We start from the raw sequence: 27,566 nt of genomic DNA on the forward strand, positions 1-27,566 counted from the left end.
ACTCGAAATTGTTCTGTCTTCCTAGAGGTCTGCGCCTGTGATGACAGGGATAGCCTTGAAGATCTCTGAAATGGCTTCAGAGTCATTCTCCTATTTTCTTGATCATAAGTACTTGGCTCCCTCCTATCCATACTGATCTCCTTAGCAAACAGTTACTTGGCCACACCCTTGGCTTGCTCTCTTAAACATGCCTTTTCACTCTTTACATAGCCAGACTGCAAATTTTCCAAATCTCTCCTTTGTTTCTCTTTTAATTATAAATCCACCTTTAAGTCATTTTTCTCCTCTCGCATCTTACTGTATGCAGTTACAAATAGCCATGTAGCTCCTTCAATATTTTGTTTAAAAATTTCTTCCACCAGATATCCTAGCTCATCACTCTTAAATTTCTGCCTTCCATAAAGACCTAGGGCAAGGACACAGAACAGTCATGTTCTCTCCCACTTCATAACAAAGATGACCTTTACTCCTGTTTCTAGTAAGATATTTCTCTCTTCCATCTGAGAGCTCATCAGAATGGCCTTTACTATCCCTATTTCTACCAATATTTTGCTCATGAACACTTAAGTAATCTCTAAGGTTTTCAGATTTTTTGATACACGTCTCCCCTTCTTCGGAGCTCTCACCAGAATCACCATTAATGCTCCATTTACCACAACTGGCTTTTTCTAGCTTGCTCCTCCAAATTCTTCTCTACCCATTACCCAGTTCCAAAGCTGCTTTAACATTTTCAGGTGTTTGTTACAGCAACACCCCCACTTCTTGGTAGCAATTTTCTGTCTTAGTCCATTTTGTGTTGCTATACCACAATATCACAGATTGGCTAATTTATAAAGAAAAGAAATTTATTTCTCACAGTTCTGGGAGCTAAGAAGTTCCGTATCAAGGTGCCATCATCTAGTGAGGGCCTTCTTGTTGCAGCACCCCATGGCAGAAGGTGGAAAGGCAGGAGAGCATGAGACAGGGAGAGAGCAAGAGGTGGCCAAGCTCACTTTTATAACAAGCCCACTCACACAATACTAACCCACTCCTAAGATAATGACAAAAATCCATTCATGGCTGGGCATAATGGCTCATGCCTACAATCCCAGCACTTTGGGAGGCCAAGGTGGACAGATTGCTTGAGCTCAGGAGTTTGAGACCAGCCTGGACAATATGGCGAAATCCATCTTTACAAAAAACCAAAAAAATTAGCCAGGCATGGTGGTGCACACCTGTAGTCCCAGCTACTTGGGAGGATGAGGTGTGAGGATCGCTTGAGCCCAGGAGGCAGAAGTTGTAGTGAGCCCAGATCATGCCGCTACACTCCAGCCTAGGTGACAGACAAAGAAGAATAAAAGGAAAGTTTGGCCACCTAAACATTGGTTTTTCCTACTTTTTAACTAAATGATATCAGAAAGCTCAGTCACAGTAACAAAACACCTTTTTAATTCTAAAACTGTTTAAATATAAGGTCATATTATTAACATCTCATTAAAAGGAAACTTCTGCCTATAAATGCACAACATCCAAAAGAGCAAAAAGTAATTTTAAAAAGAATTAGAATGGTCCTGGAAAAGGGGAGATGCTGGAAAGATATGGTGAATTTAACTGAAAAAGTCCTCTTTGAACATAAGCCCTTATAATGATATAGTATCCCCAATATTTCTCTATTTCAAGAGATTATATAACCAAATCTCATAAAAATGGAAATATTCTATATCCAACAAATAATCAAATGTAAGTCCCAAAATAAAAGAGCATAAATCTGAATTTACCTAACAGAGATATGCTAAACATGCTTTCTTTTAAAAATCATAGCTCACACCTGTAATTCCAACACTTTGGAAGGCTGACGTGGGCAGTCACTTGAGGTCAGGAATTCGAGACCAGCCTGGCCAAGGTGGTGAAACCCCGCCTCTAGTAAAAACACAAAAATTAGCCGGGTATGGTGCTGCATGCCTATAATCCCAGCTACTTGGGAGGCTGAGGAAGGAGAATTGCTTGAACCTAGGAGGCAGAGGTTGCAGTGAGCTGAAATTGCTCCACTGCACTCCAGCCTGGACGACAGAGTGAAACTCCATCTCAAAAAAAAAAAAAAAAAAAAAAATCAGTCAATATTTATTTACTTAGAATAGGTTGTATAGTTACATGGTTTAAAAAGAACTAAAATGGCAAATACAGTGAGAAGACTTCCTGCCATCCCTATTTCATATCAACACGGTCTCCACCCCCACTACACTCCCAGGTAACCGCAGCTACTAATTTCTTATGCCTCCTTCAGAGTTTCTTTAGGCATAAACAAATAACAAACATAGATTCTTATTTTTCTCTCCTTTACAAGAAAGGTAGATTATTATACACATGCTGCTGTCTCCTGTTTGTTCTTTTATTAACCTAATAATTTATATCTTAGAAAATGTCCCATATCCGTATATAAACAGCTTCCTTATTCTTTTTACAGCCTTTTCAATGAAGTAACGTCTCAAAAAGCCAGCCATTCATTTTATAACCTATTTTATACCCCTTTAATCATCCCAACAAATACATACATAATGTAGCTGCAATAAGAAACCTTTGGAATTTAAGAAAATCTTATCTAATATTTTTAGTCCTTTTTTTTGAGATGGGGTCTCACTCTGTTGCCCAGGCTGGAATGCAGTGGTGCAATCATAGCTCACTATAGTCTCAAACTCCTGGGCTCAAGCAGCTGGGGCTACAGGCATGTACCACCATGCCTTGCTAATTTATTTTTATTTTTTTTTCTATTTTTTATATCTTATTATTTTATATATATGTGCATATATATGTGTGTGTATATATATGTATATATATATGTGCATACATAGGTATATATATGTGTATATATATATCTTATTCTATGTTTAAATAATTTTACTGGGCAAGGTGGCTCACGCCTGTAATCCTAGTACTTTGGGAGTCCGAGGCGGGTAGATCACTTGAGCTCAGGAGTTCAAGACCAGCCTGGGAAATATAGCGAGACCCTGTCTCTAAAAGAAAAAAAAAAAAAAAAAAAAGAATTAAAAGTTAGCCAAGCATGGTGGTGTGCACCTACAGTCCCAGTCACGAGGAAGGCCTAGGTGGGAAGATCACTTGAGCCCAAGAAATCAAGGCTGCAGTGAGCAGAGATAGTGCCACTGAGTTCTAGCCTGTGCAACAAAGCAAGACCCTGTCTCAAAAAAAAAAAAAAAAAAAATTATTTAAGTTGAAATACCTATAAAGAATTGAACAAATCAAAAGTGTATAGCTTGATGAATCACCACCAGATGAACACACCCTTGTAACTACCACCCAGGTCAAGCTATATAAGATTAATAACACCTCACCTATCCAAGTTTTTAATATTTCATGCTTTATTAGTATTATCTAGGAAATACGTTATAGAAAATTAATAGTGTTGAGGCTGGGCATGGTGGTTCGTGCCTGTAAACCTGGCACTTTGGGAGGCCAAGGCAGGCAGATCGCTTGGGCCCAGGAGTTGGAGACCAGCCTGGGCAACCTGGTGAGACCTTGTTTCTACAAAACACAAAAATTAGCTGGGTGTGGTGATGAGCACCTGTAGTTCCAGCTACTTGGGAGACCAAGGTGGGTAGATGGCTTGAGCCCAGGAGGTCGAGGCTGCAGTGAGCAGTGATCATGCCACTGCACTCCAGCATGGGCAACAGACCAAGACTCTGTCTCCAAAAAGAAAAAAAAAAAAAAAGAAGGGAGGGGCAGGGCAGTGTGAAAAAAAAAGGGGGAACATTAATAGTGTTGATGTCCTAAAATTCCATTTAGAATGTAAATATAGTTAGGGAGGTTATGTTCTTACATTCCTTCTCAGGTGGCTTAACTTTTTTTATTTCTCTTTTAAAATTTTAATTAAGTTAAATATAAAAATAAATATAAGCACATAAATATGAATGAAACAATAACAAAAAAGTCTATGTACCCAACTGCCGGCTTGAGAAACTCCCTGCCCCTTCCATCATGGCAAGCACTATGGCTTAATCATTCAGAGTACAGACTCAAGCCAGACTTGCTTGGATTTGATGATAAGGTCTACCACTTATTAGTGGTATAACTTTAGGAAGTTAAGGTTTTTCTGCTTCTTTATTTATAAATGAGAATAAAAATAGTGCCTGCATCACAGAAGTACTTGATTATGAGAATCAAATAAGTATTCATTTATAAAGTAGTTAAAACATCTTGCAGCATGTAATATATAAATTTAGCTATTTTTGTATTAACTCTGCCTCCCCCACAAGGATATGTTTATCATTCTATTACTATATATATAACAAAACAGATATATCAGTACGTATGGTGATTTTTCATTTTTATTTTTATTATTTTTTGAAACAGGGTCTCACTCTGTTGCCCAGGCTGGAGTGCAGTGCAGCAATCTCAATCCACTGCAGCCTCAACTTCCTGGGCTCAAGCAATCCTCCCACCTCAGCCTCCTGAGTAGCTGGGACAACAGGCACACATCAGCATACTTGGCTAATTTTTTGTATATTTTGTAGAGATGGAGTTTCGCCATGTTGCCCAGGCTGGTCTTGAACTCCTGGGCTCAAGCAATCCACCTGCCTCAGCCTCCCAAAATGCTGAGAATACAAGTGTGAGCCACTGCATCCAACTGATTTTTCAAATTTTATCTTAAATGGCATCACAGTGTAAGTATTCTTTTGCACCTTGCTTTTTTTATTCAACATTTCTGAGATTGATCTGCATTGATATATGCAGCTATTGTTCATTCACGTTCAATACTGTACAATATCCCATGGTGTAATTTAACAGAAGTATTTATATATTCCTGTCAATGAACATTTGGATGTTTGCTATTATGAAAAATCCTACTATAAACATGCTTGAACATATCTCCTGGCAAACATATAAAAAAAATTTCCTAGAGTATATACCTAGGAGAACTGCTGGGTCAATAGATATACAGAAATTTAGCATTGTAACTATGTCACACTGTTTGTCAAAATGGTTATAACATTACATGATTTATTAGAAGAGAAGAAGGCCTTAACTCAATTACCTAAGATTCTACTTTGAGAAACTAGACAGCCTGGGCAACATACAGAGACCCTATCTCTACCACAAATTTTAAAATTAGCCAGGCATGGTGGCAATGCACCTGTAGTCCTAGCTACTCAGGAGGCTGAGGATGGGAAGATTGCTTGAGCCCAAGAGTTTGAGGCTGTGGTGAGCTATGATTGCACCACCACACTCACACTCCAGCCTGAATGACAACACAGCAAGGCCTGGTCTCAAAAAAAAAAAAGAAAAAAGAAAGAAAGAAAAGAGAAACTAGAAAAAGAGGAGGAAATTAAACACAAAGCAAGCGGAAATAAGGAAATAATAAAGAACAGAAATTCATGAAATAGAAAACAGAAAAATAATAGAAAAAAATCTACCAAAAAAAACCCTGATTCTTTAAGAAGAACAATAATGTTGATAAATCTCTAGCCAAAGTGTAATGAAAAAAAAAAAAAAGGCAGAAATTACCAATATCGAGAATAAGAGAGGTGATGACACAGCACTACAGATTCTACAGAGTATAACAAGGTACTATTATGAATAATTTTATAATAAAATTTTATTATAAAATTTTATAATAAAGTCAAGAACTTAGATGAAACAGACAAATTTCCTGAAAGATACAAAATATCAAAGTTAACTCAAGAAAAAATAGATGACTAGAAAAGCTCTGTTTCTATTAAAGAAATTAAACTTATAGTTTACAACTTTCCACGGAACATAAAATAGGCCCAGATGGCTTCCTTTGGTAAATTCTCACAAGCATGTAAGACGAATACTTCATGAACAGAGATACAAAAATCCTTAACAAAATATAAGCAAATGAAATCCAGCAATATATAAAAGGGATAATACATCACAACCAAGTGTAGTTTATCTCAGGAATGCAAACTTGGCTTAACATTCAAAAACCAATCAATGAAATTCATCATATCAACAACAACGTATGAGAGTTGCTACTGCTCTACAGTATCATTCACACTTGATATTATCCAAGTTTTTAACTGAGTAGAAATGGCATCTCATGGCTTAAGTTTACAGTTCCTTACTTATGTTGAAAGTTGAGCATCTGTTTATTGCTGCATCTTATTTCTTCGGTGAAATTCTTATGTGTGTCTTTTGACTGTTTCTTTTCTGTTGGGTTGTCTTTTATTTAAACAACTTATTTCTATTTTCTGAATACTAACCTTTTGCAAGTGATATGTTTTACAAATATATTTGCCAATTTTTTTCTTCTGAACTTTTCTTATTTTTTTTTTTTAAGCTGCCTAGGCTGGAGTACAGTGGTGATTCACAGGCACCATCAAAGCACATTACAGCCTCAAACTCCTGGGCTCAAGCAATCCTCCCGTCTTAGCCCAAGTAGCTGGGACTACAAAGCAAGTGCCACTGCGCCTGGCTATTCTATCTTCCAATGAATAAAATTAATTTTTAATTTATTTGCATGTATTAATCTTTTCCCTCAATGTATGCTTCCTGTAAATTACTTATAGCCTCCCTGAATTCAAGGTCATAAGGATGTTATCCTATATCTTCTTCTAAGAGGTTTTTTTTAAAAAGTCAAATTTCTTACGCTAGTACTTCCATAATTTCTTTGGAGAAAGGTATTGTGTTGGCAATAATTTTTTTTAACCATCTACTACACGATAGGCACTATACCTATACTGTAGGGCCACAAGGTAGCATAGTCTATTACAGTTACTTTTAAGGAGATTTTAAGCTAATTAGGGCCAAAATAATCAAATAATTTACCCAGAACAATATATAATTAAGGGTTAAGTGAAGTGTTAAACATGATCAAAGTTCAAAATACTAAGAGAATAAACAAATCAGGCCGGGCACAGTGGCTCACACCTGTAATCCCAGCACTTTGGGAGGCTGAGGCAGGTGGATCACCTGAGGTCAGGAGTTCAAGACAGCCTGACCAACATGGTGAAACCCTGTCTCTACTAAATACAAAAAATTAGCCGGGAGTGGTGGCACCCACCTGTAATCCCAGCTATTTGGGAGGCTGAGGCTGGAGAATCACTTGAACCTGGGAGGTGGATGTTGCAGTGAGCCAAGATTGCGCCACTGCACTCCAGCCTAGACAACAAAAGCGAAACTCCATCTCAAAAAAAAAAAAAAAAAAAAGAGAGAGAGAACGGACAAATCAGGGAGAATTGTGGAAATTGGTAAAATTTCACAAAGAAAGCATTAAACTATCACTTATTTGATCACTCAATTCTGATTTAGAATAAAACAAAAATCCACAGAACTTGCCCAAAACATATCCACACTTAAAACAGCCAACAGATAAGAACAACAAAGTCTGAATTAGTAGAAAACTCTAATGTGAAAGCAACAGAAATGGGAAATATAATGAAGGTAACAATGTTAAATATATAAACATTATATAAATTTACATTTTCTGTGCCTACAACACTTAATAACTAAGATTTACACAGCCCAACCAACTCCAAAGACAACCAGAAAATTCAAAGTTCAAAAGTAAAGAAAGCTTAAGTGAGTGGAATAACAACTAAGTGCTACTATTACCAAAGTAGCACATAGTCATAAAACTGAAACTATGGCATTGATTCCAGAAGGGAGAATCAGTATCCTTTTCCACAAATCTATTTAATTTTTTTTAATTATTAAAAAAAATTGGCCCGGTGTGGTGGCTCACGCCTATAATCCCAACACTTTGGGAGGCCGAGGCGGTTGGATCACCTGAGGTCAGGAGTTTGAGACCAGCCTGGCCAACACGGTAAAACGCCATCTCTACTAAAAATACAAAAAGTAGTCAGGTGTGATGGTGGGCGCCTGTAGTCCCAGCTACTTGGGGGGCTCAGGCAAGAGATCACTTGAACCCGGGAGGCAGAGGTTGCAGTGAGCCAAGACTGCACCACTACACTCCAGCCTGGGGAACAAGAACGACACTCCGTCTCAACAATAATCATAATAATAATTTTTTTGAGATAGGGTCTTGTTCTGTCTCCCAGGCTGGAGTGCAGTGGCGTGATCATAGCTCACTGCAGCCCCCAACTCCCAGGCTCAAGCTATCTTCTGCACTCAGCCTCCCTCAAGCAGCCGGGACTACAGGCACACACCACCATACCCAGCTCTGTTTTTTTTTTTACCAACAGGGTTTCACTTTGTTGCTCAGGCTGGTCTTGAATTCCTGGGCTCAAGTAATCCTCCTGCCTCAGCCTTCCAAAGTGTTGGAATTACAGGCGTAAGCCACTATGCCTGGCCCAGCCACAAGTATTTTTAAAGTGGCTGAACTTGAAAAACATAAAGTTTTCTTATCCAATCCCAACATTCAGATACCAAAACTCCAAATATTTGGTTTGGGGAATAATATTTTGGCAGCAGGACTTAAATATCAGGAGCAAACATTTTCATATACAAAATGTTTAACTTTGCATTTAAGTATATATATGAATACATATTAATGCTTAAATATACGAAACACAATCATCAGACCTACAACAAGGCAGCCATGTTAAAAATAATTGTCTATTGGCCGGGCGCAGTGGCTCACACCTGTAATCCTAGCATTTTGGGAGGCCGAGGTGGGTGGATCACGAGGTCAGGAGTTCAAGACCAGCCTGGCCAACATGATGAAACCCCAGTCTACTAAAAATACAAAAATTAGCCAGGTGTGGTGATGCATGCCTGTAATCCCCGCTACTTGGGAGGCTGAGGCAGGAGAATTGCTTGAACCCAGGAAGCAGAGGTTGCAGTGAGCCAAGATCATGCCACTGCACTCCAGCCTGGATGACAGCGTAAGACTTTGTCTCAATAGTAGTAGTAGTAGTAATAATAATAATAATTGTCTATTAAAGTCTGTAATTTCCCTTGTGCACCTAAGACTACATACCACTATGACAAGGCAATAATAATAAAGATTAGTGAAAGGAGACATCAATAACAACTAATTTTCATAAAAATACTAACACCTAATGCTTGAAGTACTTTTTAATAATTTTTCACACATCATTCAAAAAGTTTACCTATTTTTATATCAGCTTTCAAAATAGCTGCAGCTAAAATAAAGGATAAAATTTTAATACGTTCTCAAATCTGGGAAGTGGGTAAAAAAACTATTAAAACCAATAAACTTAACCGCTGCTCATCTTAAAACTCTGCCTCCACACAACTGGCAAATATAAATAAACCTCAGTTTAGAGTATCAGTTTAAAATGGTAAGACTAGTACTACTACATAGGTGTTATGTTTTAAAATATATTTCATACTGAAGTTCTGAAGTAGTTTCTATCATTTAATACCTACCTTTCGCTTGGATAATTACATACAATATTTTCATCATAATCCTTTTAACTTCTTTCATTGTTTTATTCAAAGTATTAAATCTATACTTCTGGCAATATCAGAAATAGTATTTAAATGAGCTTACTGCAGAATTTTAAATGATAAACAAAAAAACACCTTAAAAATGCACACAAGTGCAGTCTTTTAATATGCCAAGAGAAAAATAATCTTGAAAATAAGAAACATCCTATTTTCTAATATGTAGGTAGTTTTTAAAAATAAAAGAAAATAAATTATATTAATATTTTGGAATCTTCAAATCTTGTCTGCTCACTATACCTACGAAACTAATCTTTATCATTTTACAATCACTCTAATATGAAGTCAGAATGCTAAAGCAGACAGGTGTTTCATAACCCACCTTAGGACATACCAGTTTAGTTATTGGGTAATCAAGATGAATTAAGTGGAGGCATTGCTTTCCCCACAGTTGCAACTCCAAGATTCTTAGTCCCCAAAGTTTATGCCTTGATTTCCTAAAGGTTTTGCCCTATGGTCCCATCAACCCTGTACGGAAAGTCCTCACTTAACATAGTCATGGATAGGTTTTTGGAAACTGTGATTTTAAGTAAAATGACATATTGTATAAAGAAACCAATTTTACCAATTTTACCATAGGCTAATTAATATAAACAAGAATTAAGTTCCTACAGCATATAGCACATAATGTGGCTTAGTCTCACAGTTTCCAAGAACCTACTGATGACACTGATGTTGAGGACTTACTTATCTCCACCACCTACCTGAAATGCAGCCTAACTCAGGTTCAACTCTGTCATTTAATCCAAACCATCTGGTGGTAATCCAGTAATAGGGCTCCTTAAAATACAAACTCTACTTGGAGGGAACACTGGTCATTTTCTTGGATGCTGGCATCTCAACCCCCTGGCTATTACTGGATAATTATCCAACATGGTGGGAGGCAAAGCCTATGCCCCCACTAAAAGCTGAAATGACACATGCTGTCGTTTATAGCTTCCTGAGGCTAAGTCATGGTCATGTACCTAGGCTCAACCAAACATACGAGCTTAGCACTTTACCTCAGGAGTTAGTGCCACAAAGAAACATGATGGTAGGCTGGGCGTGGTGGCTCACACCTGTAATCCCAGCACTTTGGGAGGCCGAGGCAGGCAGATCACCTAAGGTCAGAGTTCAAGACCAGCCTGACCAACATGGAGAAACCCTGTCTCTACTAAAAATACAAAATTAGCCAGGCGTGGTGGCGCATGCCTGTAATCCCAGCTACTCGGGAGGCTGAGAATCGATTGAACCCGGGCGGCAAAGGTTGCGGTGAGCCGAGATCGTGCCACTGCACTCCAGCCTGGGCAACAAGAGTGAAACTCCATCTCAAAAAAAAATGAAAAATAAAAAAAAGAAACATGATGGTAGATTTATCTGGTGGCAGAGCAGAAGCATCAGCACACACTTTCCAGAAGCAGCAATAACAACATTGCCAAAGGCATCATCCAATATCAAATGTCAACATTATAAGCTGAGGTATAAGTGCTCAAGAAATGCAGCAGCCATGTCTGCACAACGCCACTTCTGTGGCACGATTTTGGCTGTGACTCCAGCATCGGTTTCCAGACTGGATCCCAGCCTTTCGAGGATTCTGAAAACAATCCAATCCCCTTTCAACATACTGCTATTCTTCTTAAATCAGCTATCAACAATGTCTGCGGAATATAACTAAAACCTCAACTGATAAACTGTTCTTCCAGACTCAACTGCCTCCTGACTGTTCCTCTGGGGAATGCCTTTCAATACAGACCTTCATACACCAAGGACATATACACCAAGGACACCTGCTATTCTCTACCCTAAATCTTCAGGGTCCGATTCAAGTCCCCCTTACGTGACAAACAAGCCTTCTCAATCTTGATCACATAGTGCTCTTAATTCTTCCTTAATTTTTTATGGGAGTTAGCTTTAGCTTTCCAATTAAACGAGAAGCTCCTTGAAGACTGAAGTAATATCGTAATTTCACCATGTTCTATGGTGCCTGATAGAGCATTATAGGTTCTTTTATATTTTTCCTAACTGACTGACTAGATTCTTGTAACTTACCCAACTCCTTTAATTTCGAATCTTCAAGTAAGGCAGACCTTAAGTACGCTACTGATTTTATTGCTTTAACAGGGAAACTGTACAAACTTAGTAGAAGTGGATAACACGCATTAATTAACAGATGATTTCTTTAACATACTCAAAAAAGTTTCATACATTCAAAAAAGAATTTAGTTTAAGGAACTCAAAAGATATATTCAAAGAAGAAAATTTTTTCAACAATGAAAAAGCACATTTACAGAAAATAAGGCCAGGTACAGTGGGTCATGCCTATAATCCCGGCAGTCTGGGAGGCCAAGGTGGGGGGATCATTTGAGCCCAAAGTTCAAGGTTGCAATTAGCTGTGACTGCACCGTACTCCAGCCTGGGCAACAGAACAAGACCCCATCTGAAAAAAAAGAAGAAAAAGGCCAGGTGCAGTGGCTCATGCCTGTAATCCCAACACTTTGGGAAGGCAAGGCAGGGGGATTACTTGAGCCCAGGAGTTTGAGACCAGCCTGGGCAACATGGGGAGATTCCATCTCTATAAAAAATTTTAAAGTTAGTTAGGCATGGTGGCACACACCTGTGGTCCCAGATACTTGGGACGCTGAGGAGGGGGGATTGCTTGAGCCTGGGCAGGGTTGGGTTGAGGCTGTAGTGAGCTGTGATCCACCACTGCACTCCAGCTTGGGTGACAGAGTAAGTCTCTCTCTCTCTCTCTCTCTCTCTCTCTCTCTCTCTCTCTCAAAGGAGGAGGAGGAGAAAGAGAAGGGAGGAGAGGAGAATAGGGGAGAGGAGAGGGAGGAGCAGCAGCAGCATACAGGAAAGGAATTTGCGTAAGTAATACAGGTTGAGCAACCCAAATCTGAAAATTTGAAATCTGAAATCTGAAATGTTCCAATGAGCATTTCCTTTGAGTACCATGTCAGTACTCAAAAAGTTCTGAATTTTGGAGCAAATTGATTACAGATTTTTGAATTAGGAATGTTCAACTGGTAAGTGTAAGTATAATGCAAATATTCCAAAATCCTAAAAAATCTGGAATCCAAAAAACTTCTGATCTCAGGCATTTTTGATAAGGGATATTCAACTGGTATTACTATACAAACACACCAACCAAAAAAGAAAGAAAAATTCTAATAGCCACAAGCTATTGACTGCCTATCCTGTGCCAGGTATTCTGCTAAGTGCTTTACAATTCTCATTAAATGTTTACAAAAGTCCCATGAAGTAAATACCATTATTAGCCTCCTTTTACATATGAGGAAAACTGAAAACACAGAGACTCCCCAAGATCACATATCTGGCAAGCAATGGAGCCAGGATTCCAACACCAGTAGTCCAACTCCAAAATCTTTAACTACACTGCCTCCCTTAAGGCATCTGCCTGCAGTGCTCGACTACCCCCAAAGAACTGACAGCAGCTCTATTTTCTTCCCCCCAATTTTGTCAACTTCTGGGTTTGCATTCCCAGAATACATCATTCTCTTTCAGGCTTTTCTGCCTTAAACATATGCTTCCAGCTAGAATGCATTGCTCTTTTTTATCCAGCTAGCAAAGCCCTACTCACTCTTCAAACAGTGGCTTAAAAACAGCTTTTTCTGTGAAGCCCTCTTCTTTCCTCCCACATTTTCTGCCCCCAATCCTGGGGGAAGGAATACATGACTCTCTTAGCTCCCTGGAAACAATGATTCACAGATGCTACTATTGTTTGACTTATTTGTATCGTAATTATATTTTTCCAGGACTATATACTGGACACCACACTGCACTGCAAGAATGAGACACTCACATACTAAAGACTAAGAATGCATGATGGCCCCAGTTTGAGTTCAGCTACAATTTAAATGAATACTTTCTTTTAATCAAACTAGTACAGTTCATTCTAACAATACTTTACTGCTTCTATGTATGTGCCTGCATACATCAAAGATTCCTTGGTAAGTAAAATCAATCTTATGCTGAACCGATTGAGGTGCAGATTGAGACTTTTAAACTATATCTTAACCATTTCTCTCAATTCTTACATTAATACTCTGGCATTACAACTTCTCAATAACACCAAAATTGTGCCTAGAAACAAATATTTCAAGATTGGAAACTTACTATCTATATACTACATTTGTTAAAACAAAGGTCCAACCAAGAGTAAGACATTCACAATAAGGAAGCAGAGAGAAAAATCCAACTATATGGTACTTCAAAAGCTGCTCTGTTAATCCTACCTACCTTGAATACTCACTCACTGTCTTCTACTTCCTATATCCCAAGCTGCTTTCACTAAGCTATTACTTCATCTAATATTCCTTTTTGGGCCTAGGTGTGGTAGCTCACCCTGTAATCCTAACACTTTGGGAGCCTGAGGTGGGAGGGTTGCTTGAGCCCAGGAGTTTGAGACCAGCCGGGCAACATGGTGAGACCATGTGTCTTAAAAAAAAAAAAAATCCAGCCAGGTGCGGTGGCTCACGCCTGTAATCCCAGCACTTTGGGAGGCCAAGGCGGGTGGATCACGAGGTCAAGAGATCAAGACCATCCTGGCTAACACAGTGAAACCCCATCTCTACTAAAAATACAAAAACTGGCCAGGCGTGGTGACAGGCGCCTGTAGTCCCAACTACTCAGGAGGCTGAGGCAGGAGAATGGCGTGAACCCAGGAGGCAGAGCTTACAGTGAGCCGAGATCGCGCCACTGCACTCCAGCTTAGGCAACAGAGCGAAACTCCGTCTCAAAAAAAATAATAAAATAAAATAAAATAAAATAAAAATCCTTTTTGGAGATATAATTCAAACACCATACAATTGCCAATTTAAGTATACAATTCAGAGTTGTGCAACCATCGCCACAATCAATTTTACATTTTCATCATCCCAAAAAGAAACTCATACCAATTTGGCAGTCATATCCTGTATTAGTCAAGGCTCTAGAAAAACGAACTGATTGCATGTATATTTATATAGAGAGATTTATCTAATGGAATTGGCTCACGCAACTGGGGTGGGGGGTGCTGGCAAGTATGAAATTGGCGGGGCATATCATTAGACTAGGGATTCAGGGAAGAGCTGTTGTGTAGCCTTGAGTCCAACAGCTTTGTGAGGGCAAAATTCCTAACTTCAGGGGGACCTCAGTCTTTTTTTTTAAGGCCTTCAACTGATTAGAGAGGCCCACCCACATTATGGAGGGTAATATGCTTTACTCAAAGTCTAATGGTATAAATGTTAGTCGCATCTAAGAAATACTTTCACAGGAATATCAGGCTGGTGTTTGACCAAAAGTTGGTCAAGTGAAAAACTGATACCACAGCCTAGCCACACTGACATAAAATTAACCATCACTAATGGGTGCAGCAAAACAACATGGCACATGGATACATATGTAACAAACCTGCACATTGTGCACATGTACCCTAAAACCTAAAGTATAATAATAAAAAATAAATAAAATAAAATAAAAATTAACCATCACATTCCTAATTACCCTCAGCCTCTAGAAACCACCAATCTTTGTTTCTATGAATTTACCTATTCCACACATTTCATATAAACAGTTGCCCAGGCTGAACTTGAACTCCTGGCCTCAAGCAATCCTCCTGCCTCAGCCTCCCAAAGTGCTAGGATTACAGGTGTGAGCCACCACACCTGGCCTGCTTGACTTTTTATGAGAATGTATTCCTGTTATTTGTATAAGTAAAAAATAAGAAAAGCTTGAAAGTCTATGTTGGAAAATCATTTCTGCTTGGCTCAGCTAGAATAAGTCAGTACTTATATATAAATAAAACTGTAGGCCTGAAAATATTGAGAAAATCTTTAACACACAGTTTCTATGTGCTTAAATTTAAAATCCAACCCAAATTGTATATTTGACAAAAGATACAGTACTAACCACCAAACATGTCCATATTTTCAAGTGCCTATACAAGCTTTCCTTCTTTTCTTTATATTTGTCAGCTACTCTCTTATAAAGTATGAAAAATGTACATGGCCAAACAAGTTTTTCCAAGGCTGTTTCACTCATTTTCATATATACCCAAAGCCAAATCAGTTTGCCTGAATGCAAGCCCAAGAAAAAATATTTTATTGCTAGGAGTAGTAGAGGTAAGTTTTTAAAAATGTTAGCTGACTCAGAGAAATAATTAACTTGAGTTATTTCAGTCTTTGAAAGTCTGTAATATGACAAGTTTTGGTTATATATCAAAAAGCAATAGCTTAGATTACCTTTCAAGAGAGCAAAAGGCAGATTTTCATAATAATTGCTCAGTCCCTAAGAGGACAGTTCAGAATAAATGTCTAATAGTTGGCTTTTATTTCAGGGGGGAAAAAACTCCCATAGTTACTACTAGATGATCTTGTACAAATAACCTCTAAACATCAAACTCTTTTTGGACAAAAGGGAGCCAGACTGCAGCTGTTTTACTTACCTTCTAAGAGTGTTATATAGACCAAATGAAACAAGAAAGCACTCTGATTATTCTAAAACCTTTTAAAATTATTTTGTGTGAAATTGTAATAGTTCATATATATAATTTAATATTGCCAATCACAAGATTTGGATCTACGTTTTTGGATCCAAAAACACTTAGCAAAATGTTTTGCAAACTGCAAGCTCTCAATCAATAATGACTTATACAAAGACTACATATTGATAATTGAGTCCATGATCTCAAATTGAGAACGAACTTGAATGACTTTCTGCCCTTTAACACTGCACAGGTTTGCAGAAATACAAACCTCTCCATTGTTCACATTTCCCTCATTCAAACATGAATATAGTGCCTATTCTCTTGTTCTCAAGAGTTCACATCTGATGGGACAGTAGTACATTTGCATCCTAGTTATTTTGTTGTTTATGTCCTATAATGAAATTATATACAGGCCAGGTGCAGTGGCTCACACCTGTAATCCCGGCACTTTGGGAGGCTGAGGCAGGTGGATTGCTTGAAGCCAGGAGTTCGAGATCAGCCTGGGCAACATGGTGAAATCCCACCTCTACTAAAAATACAAAAATGAGCCAGGTATGGTGGTGGGTGCCTGTCATCCCAGCTACTTGGGAGGCTGAGGCAGGAGAATTGCTTGAACCCATGAGGTGGAGGTTGCAGTAAGCCAAGATCGCACCACTACACGCTAGCCTGGGTGACAGAGAGGGACCCTGTCTCAAAAATAAAAATAAAAATAAATTAAAAAAAATAAATCATACACAAAGTTAAATGGAAGTATAGAGGAAGAAGCAATTAATTCTTCAGTTAAAGGGAGTCAGGGAAGGTTTCACATTGGAACTGAGCCTGAAGGGATGACGAGAAGAGGTCATTCTAGAAGACAAAACAGCAAAAAAAGGCACTTGTTCTAGAAACAGTGAACACTGTCATACAGCTAGTACACAAAGTTTGGGGTGAAGAAAAAAACAGTAATAAAAGAGAGAGCTGGAAAAAAGAAAATAAGATATAGATTTTAATGCTAAAAATTAATGAGGCAACATCAAAGATTTTTAAGCAAAGGTGTAACTATTTATCTACCTACGTAGTGTCAGTAAGAGAAGCATGTACCCGAGAAGAGGAAAGAGTCTGGACTGTAAACTTAGAACATTTCAGCCGCTAATAAATGCCACCATTTTTCTTGATTCAAGTAACTATGAAGTAACTGACATATATTAAGAGTTAACCTTACAGTCTTTTCACTTAACTTTAAATGACATTCTCTTCCCTACTTACCAAAAAGAATAAATACTAAGCTCTAGCAGAAATATCACTTAAGAAAACCAGACAGGTAGGCTGGGTGTGGTGGCTCACGCCTGTAATCCCAGCACTTTGGAGGCTGAGGCAGGCGGATCACGAGGTCAGGAGATCGAGACCATCCTGGCTAACATGGTGAAACCCCGTCTCTACTAAAAATACAAAAAAAAAAAAAAAATTAGCCAGGCGTGGTGGCAGGTGCCTGTAGTCCCAGCTACTCAGGAGGCTGAGGCAGGAGAATGGCGTGAATCCAGGAGGCGGAGCTTACAGTGAGCCGAGATCCCACCACTGTATTTCACCTAAGGAGTAATGTCAAAGACCTAAGTGGGAAAAAAAATGCTTTAAGTATATACACTATCGATATTTTTAACAATTCGAAATCACAGATAAAATATTTTATCAATTTCCCACTATTATGAAAAATAATATAGAAGGAAATGAACATGTGCTTTAAATATATAATCTGGCTTCCTATACATGTTCACATTATGTGTCTTAAATACAACTTGTCAAGTAAAAGACTTTCTCACAAACACCAGCACCCCTTAATGACCTTTATACTTCTGTCAACAAAAAACTTAAGTATCTGTTAAAACAAACATACAAACAAATAAAAAGTAAAAGAATGTATGACCTGCCATTCTCCCAAAAGCTGAGGCTAGGATCTTTGTGGTCATGTTTAGATGTGTGGAGGAAAAAAGAAGAAACAATCTTGGTTGTCAAATTCAGCAGGCTCTTCACAATGACTTCTTGCAATGTCCTTAGAACATGCCGTATCATCCCTGCTTCTTCCTCCCACCCAAAACTCCTTTCCCTGACTGACCCTAACTACAATCTATCTCTTAACCCCACTTTTTTTTTTTTTTTTAAGATGGGTCTCACTATGTCACCCAGGCTAGAGCAATCATAGTGCACTATAGCCTTGAACTCCTGGCCTAAGTGATCCTCCTGTCTCATCCTCCCAAGTAGGTGGGGCTACAGACCTGATGCACCCCTGGCAAATATAAGTTTTTGAACTTTTTGTGTTTTAGAGACAAATTATTGCTATGATGCACAGGCTGGAATGCAGTGGATTTTCACAGGTGCAATTTTGGCATACTACAGCCTCAAACTCCTGGCCTCAAGCAATCTTCCAGACTCAGCCTCCCAAGTAGCTGACATTACAGGCATTTGCCACTGTTCCTGGCCATTCTTCCTCTTTTTAAAAGTCCTAAGGTCTAGTTTAAATTGGATTTCATCCATGAAACTGTTTCATCCATTAAACTTTCCCTAAAATCTTCAGTTCACATAGGACCTTGCTCTTTGCTGAAGTCCTAATGTGCAAGTTAATTTAATACTCTTATCTTTTTTCATTTTCTGGCATTTAATCATTTCCATTCCTACTGTTAACCTGGTCTATGCCCTCACAAAATCACATCATATCTAAAGTGTTATAAAGCCTTCAGAATAGCACAGTGGTTATGAACTTGAGTTTAAATCTCAATTCTACCATTTAATAGCTATGTGAACTTGACCAAGATCTCTCTGTGCCTCAATTTCCTCACAGGTTAATGTGGAAAAAACAAGCACCTCAAAGAGTTACTTGAGGATTAAATAAGTTAACAAGTAAAGCATTTAGAACAGGGCCCAGTATATAGTTAGTACAAAAGTGTTATTTAAGCTGTTACCCATTTTTCCTTGCTCCAGGCAACTCTACATACTGCTATTGTATCACTATTGTATCACTCTTTTCTTTTTTCTTTTTCTTTTTTTTTTTTTTTTTGAGATGGAGTCTCCCTCTGTTGCCCAGGCTGGAGTGCAAAGATGGGATCTCTGCTCACTGCAACCTCCGCTTCCTGGGTTCAAGTTATTATCCTGCCTCAGCCTCACAAGTAACTGGGATTTCAGGTTCATGCCATCACACTTGGCTAATTTTTGTATTTTTAGTAGAGGTGGGGTTTCACCATGTTGGCCAGGCTGGTCTCAAACTCCTGACCTCAGGTGATCCACCCATCTCGGCCTCCCAAAGTGCTAGGATTACAAGTGTGAGCCACCGCACCCGGCCCACTCTTTCTTAAACAGGGGTTTGGTATGTCAGTGCTCTGCTCAGAACTCTAGTAGGCCTTCCATAACCCAAGGGTCCACACATCCTTAGCTTGGTAAGCAAGGCACTTCACAACCTGGCACCACACTATCTAGTCAGCTTCATTTATTCAACAACTACTTTATACAAGATAGTAGGAAAACGTTCCTGTCTTCCGGAGTGTGAAAATTAATTACGAAGATAAGGCACAAACAAGAACATCACACAGAATAGATGTTCACCCTTGGCTATTCTTCAAAGAACTCTCTAATCCAACAAAATCAGTTTCCTCAGCATTTGGAAAATGCAAAGCTTGTTCAAAATTATCTGCTTTTTATTCCATCCTCATCCCCACAAAAAAAAATAAAAACAACCAAAAAAAACCTTTTCTTATCTATCCACCTCTAATTTTAAAGTCAAATGTCATCATTCTTTTGCCACTGAAACTTATAAAATCATCTATCTCAACTATTTTCAAAGTGCACTGTCACCCTCTCTATCCAATGTAAAAGTTCCTAGAAACAAGAAATAACAAATCCTTACCAGTTTGTGTCATTTTCTCCCCCTTTACCACTATGCCCTTCACTAAAACAAATCATGATAGAACAGGTGCTCAAAAAGATGCAATAGGCCGGGTGCAGTGGCTCATGCCTGTAATCCTAACACTTTGGGAGGCCGAGGCGGGTGGATTGCCTAAGCTCAGGAGTTCGAGACCAGCTTGTGCAACATGGTGAAACCGCGTTTCTACTAAAATACAAAACAGTAGCTGGGCGTGGTGGTGCGTGCCTATAATCCCAGCTACTCAGGAGGCTGAGACAAGAGAATTGCTTGAACCCAGGAGGCAGAGGTTGCAGTGAGCCGAGATCACACCATTGCACTCCAGCCTGAGTGACAGAGTGAGACTCCATCTCAAAAAAAAAAAGATGCACTAAGTTTAAATTAAAAGTGAGACTACAAGTAGACAACTACTACCACTAGTAAGTAAACTTCAGTGAGACTGGAAATAGACTACTATGTCAACCACTAGCATGTCACCAGTACCCCAAAGCCTCAAACCAAATAGGGCCATCCAAATCACAAGAGTCCACTCACTATCCCTTCTACGTAACCACTATATGGGTAGATCTGCTTGCTCAGTGGTGCCTTGAATCAACAGAGGGATTAATAACCATTCTAGGCTGGGCACCGTGGCTCACACTTGTAATCCTAGCACTTTGGGAGGCCGAGGCGGGCAGATCACCTGAGGTCAGGAGTTCATGACCAGCGTGGCCAAATGGTGAAACCCTGTTTCTACTAAAAATACAAAAAATTAGCCAGGCATCCGGGCATGGTGGCTCATGCCTGTAATCCCAGCTACTTGGGAAGCTGAGGCAGAAGAATCACATGAACCCAGGAGGGAGAGGTTGCAGTGAGCCGAGATTGCGCCACTGCACTCCAGCCTGGGAGACAGGGCAAGACTCCGACTCAAAAAAAAAAAAAAACCATTCTACTATCTGCCATCTAATTTGAAGAGCTTGACTTCCGAAAAGGATGAAGGATAATACATAGGGCCAGCATCCAACAAGGCAATATCCAACTGCTACATTACTGAGAAGATGATTTGGGAAAGATTATGAAACTCTGCTTTGTGCCAAACCTGTCACCCTTCAACATGCAGATTTAAGTATTATACAATAAGATATTCCATGAGCTTAGCATTAAAAAGTGTCACTTAGATTTCCACCTGCCTACATTTTGCAGATATTCTAAAATGAACATGTATCATTTGAATAATCATAAAGTTTCAAGTGTTTATTATTTCTTCCAACTTTTTTTTTTTCTTTTTTTTGAGACAGAGTCTCACATTGTCACCCAGGCTGGAGTGCAGTGGCGCGATCTCAGCTCACTGCAACCTCCGCCTCCCGGGTTCAAGCAATTCTCCTGCCTCAGCCTTCCCGAGTAGCTGGGATTACAGGCACATGCCACCATGCCCAGCTAATTTTTTGTATTTTTCGTAGAGATGGGGTTTCACCGTGTTAGCCACGATGATCTCAATCTCCTAACCTCGTGATCCGTCTGCCTCAGCCTCCCCAAGTGCTGGATTACAGGCATGAGCCACCATGCCTGGCCTATTTCTTCCAACTTTTAATGAGCCTCCCATAATGGACAACGCAGAATGCAACAGTCACCACAAAGTGAAAGTCATCCAAAGCACATAATTACCCCAATTTTCGACCTCCCAGGTAAACTGCCAATTTAGACAAAGTTATCAACTACATCAGTTTCAATTTTAAATATTTCGTCTGGCCAAGCACAGTGGCTCATGCCTGTAATCCTAGCACTTTGGGAGGCCAAGGCAAGTGGATCACCTGAGTTCAGGAGTTTCAGACCAGCCTGGCCAACATGGTGAAACCCTGTCTCCACTAAAAATACAAAAATTAGCCGGGCATGGCGATAAATGCCTGTAATCCCAGCTACTTGAGAAGCTGAGGTAGGAGAATCCCTTGAATCCAGAAGGTATAGGTTGCAGTGAGCTGAGATCGCACCACTGCACTCCAGCCTGGGTGATAGAGCCAGACTCCGTCTCAAAAAAAAAAAAAAAAAAATTTCTTCTATATATGCCATCACATTAAAGAAAATAATTTCTCATCACCTTCCTAAGACTCCATAGCACTATAGCAAATTGCAGTGTTGTCTAAATAGTTCCCTCTTCCCCACTAAACACCCTCTCTGCTAAGTACTGGGTGCTTAGTAAGAGCCAGGGACAGGGTGCTAAGTGATTTATATAATTACCTCAATTCTCAAAACAATAATAGGTACCATTATCATCCCCAGACGTTTTTGTTTGTTTGTTTGTTTGTTTGTTTTTTGAGACGGAGTCTCGCTCTGTCACCCAGGTTGGAGTGCAGTGGCGCAATCTCGGCTCACTGCAAGCTCCGCCTCCCGGGTTCACGCCATTCTCCTGCCTCAGCCTCTCCGAGTAGCTGGGACTACAGGCGCCCGCCACCACTCCCGGCTAATTTTTTGTATTTTTTAGTAGAGACGGGGTTTCACCGTGGTCTCGATCTCCTGACCTCCTGATCCGCCCGCCTCGGCCTCCCAAAGTGCTGGGATTACAAGCGTGAGCCACCACACCCGGCATCCCCAGACGTTTAAAAAAAAAAAAACAAACCTGGCCGGGCGCGGTGGCTCATGCCTGTAATCCCAGCACTTTGGGAGGCCGAGATGGGTGGATCACCTGAGGTTGGGAGTTCAAGACCAGCCTGACCAACATGGAGAAACCCTGTCTCTACTAAAAACTCAAAATTAGCCAGGTGTAGTGGCGCATGCCTGTAGTCCAGCTACTCGGGAAGCTGCGGCAGGAGAATCACTTGAACCCAGGAGGGAGAGGTTGTGGTGAGCCAAGATCCCGCCATTGTACTCCAGCCTGGGCAACAAGAACGAAACTCCTTGCCTGAAGGGACTCTTTTTTTTTTTTAAGAGACAGGGTCTTGCTTTGATGCCCAGGCTGGAGTGTAGTGGCATAATCACAGCACTGCAACCTCAAACTCCTGGATTCAAGCAACCCTCGTGCCTCAGCATCCTGAGTAGCTGGGACTACAGACACTGCAAATTTCATACAAGAACTATTTGGTCGCACTGTGGGTTTTCTTTGGAACCGTATCCCTCACAGTGCCTGGCACATAATAGATGCTCAATTAAAACCTACTATCTGTCCAAACCAAAGCTTTAAATAGTTAATTTCTAAAACAATTCAACGACATGGTAAGATCTGACAGTATCTGCTATAACTAGATTAAGTGGTATAATAAGCAATAATTACATCTATATCTAAAGTAGTGGTCTCACGGCCTGCGTGTTATTTTAGCTAATAAAGCAGAAGGGGGAAAAAAGTGAAAATGGTAGAAATAAGCCATATCTACCATTCAAAGATAAGTTTTTCTGAAGAACAAATTTCATGGCCAGGTGTGGTGGCTTATGCCCGTAATCCCAGCACTTTGGGAGGCCGAGGAGGGTGGATCACTTGAGGTCAGGCGTTCAAGACCACCCTGGCCAACGTGGTGAAACCCAGTATCTATGAAGAATATAAAAATTAGCTGGGCATGGTGGCACGTGCCTGTAATCCCAGCTACTCAGGAGGCTAAGACACGAGAATCGCTTGAACCCAGGAGGCAGACGTTGCAGTGAGCTGAGGTTGCGCCACTGCACTCTACCCTGGGCGACAGAGTGAGACTCCATCTCAAAAAAAAAACAAATATTAACATGTCATCTCAATTCATGAAACAGTCACTATTGATCTATTCTTAGTTATCTCAAAATAACCTATTGTGAGAATTTTAGTACAGCCGTGGAAAGCACTGGGCATGAAATCAGTATTTTTCAAATAAGTAAAACAAAAAATGGGAGTCCCCTTTGAGTGTTTCATCAAAGAAAGTGCATTTGCAGAGTATGTACTGTGAGCAAACCTGTTGTCTGATTAGTTTAGACCTGTTGCCCAAGAACATAAAATGGCGAAAATGTAAAAGCTGGTTGAGTTAAGGCACTACTTAGTAGTAAACTGATGTCTGAATTCAACTGCTGGAAAAATGAGTTCTATGAATATTCATTTTAAAGAATTATGAGGGTCAGGTGCAGTGGCTCACTCCTGTAATCCCAGCACTTTGGGAGGTTAATGCAGGCGGATCAACTGAGGTCAGGAGTTCGAGACCACCTGGCCAACATGGTGAAACCCTGTCTCTACTAAAAATACAAAATTAGCCAGGCATGGTGGTGTGTGCCTGTAATACCAGCTACTTGGGAGGCTGAGACAGGAGAATCACTTGAACCCGGGAGGCAGAGGTTGCAGTGAGCTGAGATAGCGCCACTGCACTCCAGCCTGGGTGACAAGAGCAAAAATCTGTCTCAAAAAAAAAAAAAAAAAAAAAAGGATTGCGAGTAATCTACGAAGTATTTTAGGCACCCTAACTTCAGCTTGGGGGGAGGGGGGAAGGGTCTGTTCCAAAGGTAAATGAGGATCTGGTGTTAAACAGAAAAGTTAACATACTATTCAGTTCTCATCCTACACGTAGAATAAAGTATAGATATTATGCAGCACACAGAACTTGGACAATCTTTTCCTCCTTTCTTTAAAAAATAATTTACAAAATAATTCCTTAAATCAGTAGCTGCCGAAGTATCATTTTTTTTCTCTTCCTTTGGAGGCTCAGGTTTCTTTCATTTCAAAACATATTCTTGAAGACTTAAGTTCTTCCTTTAAGAAAGATTGAATTATTTAACTCAGAAAGAGGGGCAAAACGTCAGGAGGTGAAACCTGAGACAGTCCTATTAGTCTTACATAACTTAAAGTTGGAACTGATTCACTAGCTCAGCTAAAAACCTGAGGTTTAGGCACAAAGATGAGCTCTTTAGTATACTCTCCACAAACACAAATAAACAGTTTTTAAAAATGGAAAGGATCTTAATTTCTTTCTTCATTTCTTAAAATAAAAGCACATACATGTATAGTACTTACAATACTAACATAAAAATACTAAATTGGTTACGCTTAAAATGAAAAGCACTGAATTCATCGTATCACATTTAAGTAATGCTATAATTGACAGAATAGGGTATAATTGCAGAAAATAAGTTTATTTCCTAACACTAACTTTTGAATAGCACCTCTGTAACTATGCATTAAGTACTTAATAAGTGCTGCAGGGAACATCAAAAAGTGATTTTCAAACGCAATATGTGTATGTTCTCCAACTCGTAAGAAAACTCTGAAAATATATAAAGTTACAGTTGTTCATGCTTAATTAAATTAGCTTTGATTATTGCAAATTACTCCTTCTAGGGCAAGTATGTATCAAACCTTTCAAAAATCTTAGGTTTATACCAGCAATTATCCTTACTAGAAAGGTCCTGATCTGAACTCACCTAAAGCTATGTGTTAACTACATTTCACCACTAAGACACTTGAGCCCCGGGATAATAATGGCCACGGATTCCCCGAATTGCTTCGAGAACTGCTGCTTGCTTAATAAAGCGCTGAACTGTGAATTCACCTTTCTAAACAGACTAAAAGCAAGACGCCAAGTTTCACTATCTAGTTTGGGATTTCACTGGGAATGACCACGTTATCAAGATGCCATAGCCCTCCTGAGGCTTTTAATTACAATACCTTCTCTGTTTCCATTCAACCACCTCAATCAAATTTCCACTAGAACCAGGCACACAAACAGTTGATTCGTGGCTTTGCGCAAAGCCTCCTCTGGATGCAAACCCTGGGATCCTGCATATATTAGGCCTCTCAGGGAGGGCAAAGGGGGAAAAAAAGTATGTTAAACAATGCCGCTGGACAATGTGGTGACATTACCTTGCCCGTCTTGTGATCAAACCAGACGAGAGCATGGTTCCTTGATAGCACTTTGCAATCAAAAGTGGCATTATTCTGCGCTGGTCGACAGCGGGCCACTGAGCGGCCAATTTTGATGGGCTCGTCCAGGTAGACATGACGCTCCTGAAACGGGTGCGAGTTCGGGCGGCAAGTGAAGATGGCCAAGGCTGACGGCATCGAGGATAGACTGGGGGTGTCTCTCCTACCAGGGACAAAGAGGAGTTCCTCCGGATCCGGACTGCCCTTCACAAGCCTATGCCCCTATCCCACCCAAAATTTTAAATTAACACAAACTGCACATTGTCTAAGCATAACCAGTGAACATCAACTCTTCACTTGGGTGGGAAGACAAGCCAGCGTAAGCCCCATCACCTCCTTTAAAACCCAGCAACGCCGTGATCACAAAAAGTCCCCAACTGGCAGCTTTCAGTCCATCTTCTTCTCTGGGAAGAAAAGGCTCAAACATCGGGCAGCTTTGGCCAAGAAAACTCCTGGAACACAGTTTAGGGACTGGAGGTATCCAAGTAGATGAGTCACACGCCAATTCTTGTGTTTGGTTTGAGATCGCGGCCGCTTTTCCCCCTTGGTGGCGGAAACGTTGCAGCACTGCAGCATGAAGGAAGGGTCGGTTCGGCGCGGCCAGGAAAGTCCTTTTGGGCCGAAGGAAGGTGTGGCTGGACACCTCTGGGCAGCCACCTCCCGTCCTCGCCCGGCGTGAAGGGGCGAGAGGTGACGGAGGCGGAGGGGCTCTAGACGGCCGGCGGGACAGTCTGCATCGCCCCTGCTGAGCGGAGGCCGCCCCGGGAAGCGGGACGCAGTCCCCGGCCTGGCACGAGCCGAGGCGGCGGTGGCTGAGGTCCTCCGCGCGAGGCGTGGAGGCCGGCAGGGCGCGGGCAGTGGCCAAGTCGGGACTCCTGGGCACCTGGCGAGCGTCCCCGAGACCAGGGCGGGGACCCGGCTCCGCAGGCCGGTGCGGACCGAGCGAGGCGCGACACCGGGAGGCTCGGGTTCCCAGGCGGCAGGAAGTTGGTCCCCGGACGCCTGGGCTCCTGGCCGCCGCTCAGCACATGGGCCGCCTCCCCTCAGGGTCGCCCCCGCGAGGGTCGCATCTCAGGGACGGCAGCCGCAGCTCCCGGCAGACGAGAAGGTGGGGGAGGGAGACTGGCCCGGAGGTTGGGGAGAGGCCTGGAGGCCCCGGACTGGATCCGCCGCAGCCTCCAGCGATCGCGGCCGATGGGGCAAGCTCAAGCTGCGCCCGACGAGGCAGGAAACTTTCCGACCTGGTGGGGAAACATCAAAACAAACGGCCGTCAGGCGCCTCAGCCCGCCCGCCTCAGCCCTCGCCCCCTCCAGCCAGACCCCCGCCAGCCCCCACCGCTAGGCACGACCTCCGCCGACCTCTCCGCAAGCAGGCTGCGAGGATTTGGAGCCAGGACGCCACGACGGGTCCTACCTCCCTAGCCGCCACCGCCGCCTCAGCTTACCTTGCCAGCGCCGGCCGCCATAGTGACTCTGACTGAAACCTACCCGGTGCACCGCCACGGGAACGCGCACCCTTCAAGGGCCCTCCTACCCCCTCTCCCGCGCCGTAGTCCAGGAATGTCACGTGAACGACGCCGCGGAAGCCGTGTTGGTAGAGGGCAGAAAAAAGGGCAAGCTAATTTTTAACGGGCCTCCAGGCGCCATCTTAGTTAAGGGCTGGAAGCTTCAAACCTCGGGACAACCTTAACGACCATTTTGGTTAAGGGCAAGAACAATTTGCGCCGTAGAAGGTTTTCCAAACAAACAGTGCCACCTTCTTGTTTTATCTACTTAGCAAGGAGGTGCCAACTTTTACTAAATTTTACTCTGTTTAATTCTCGATGAAAATACTAGCGAGCAAAAGAACAGACTCAGCCAAAGGAGATGGTCATTGGCAGCCATCTTAGCTGTGGGCAACACAGTCACCCGCAGCTACCTTAAGTGTGAGCCGCCAAACTCCCTCAAGTCTTAGGATTTGTGCACCTAACAGAAGGACCATTCTCCCCTCT

General features: G+C 41.2%; 1 protein-coding gene across 33 annotated transcripts in view; it reads right to left on the bottom strand.

Moving 5' to 3' along the window:
• Positions 1-27,078, bottom strand: part of SLMAP (sarcolemma associated protein) — a 176,192-nt gene extending 149,114 nt beyond the window's left edge. For 23 of the 33 annotated variants that reach the window (XM_055272732.2, XM_055272674.2, XM_063645397.1 and 20 more), the window contains exons 1-2: positions 27,021-27,078; positions 25,516-26,816 (exon numbers count right to left, since the gene is read on the bottom strand). In XM_055272732.2, the coding sequence (XP_055128707.1) occupies positions 25,516-25,713 (198 nt within the window). In that variant the 5' untranslated portion in view covers positions 25,714-26,816; positions 27,021-27,078. Of the gene's footprint in view, positions 1-25,515; positions 26,817-27,020 lie in introns of those variants that run through there. The other 10 variants (XM_063645390.1, XM_055272610.2, XM_063645378.1 and 7 more) reach the window with 1 other exon arrangement.
• Between the last annotated feature and the right edge of the window lie 488 nt (positions 27,079-27,566).

The sequence above is a fragment of the Symphalangus syndactylus genome, chromosome 1 (genome assembly GCF_028878055.3).
Source record: "Symphalangus syndactylus isolate Jambi chromosome 1, NHGRI_mSymSyn1-v2.1_pri, whole genome shotgun sequence".
Lineage (NCBI taxonomy): Eukaryota > Metazoa > Chordata > Mammalia > Primates > Hylobatidae > Symphalangus > Symphalangus syndactylus.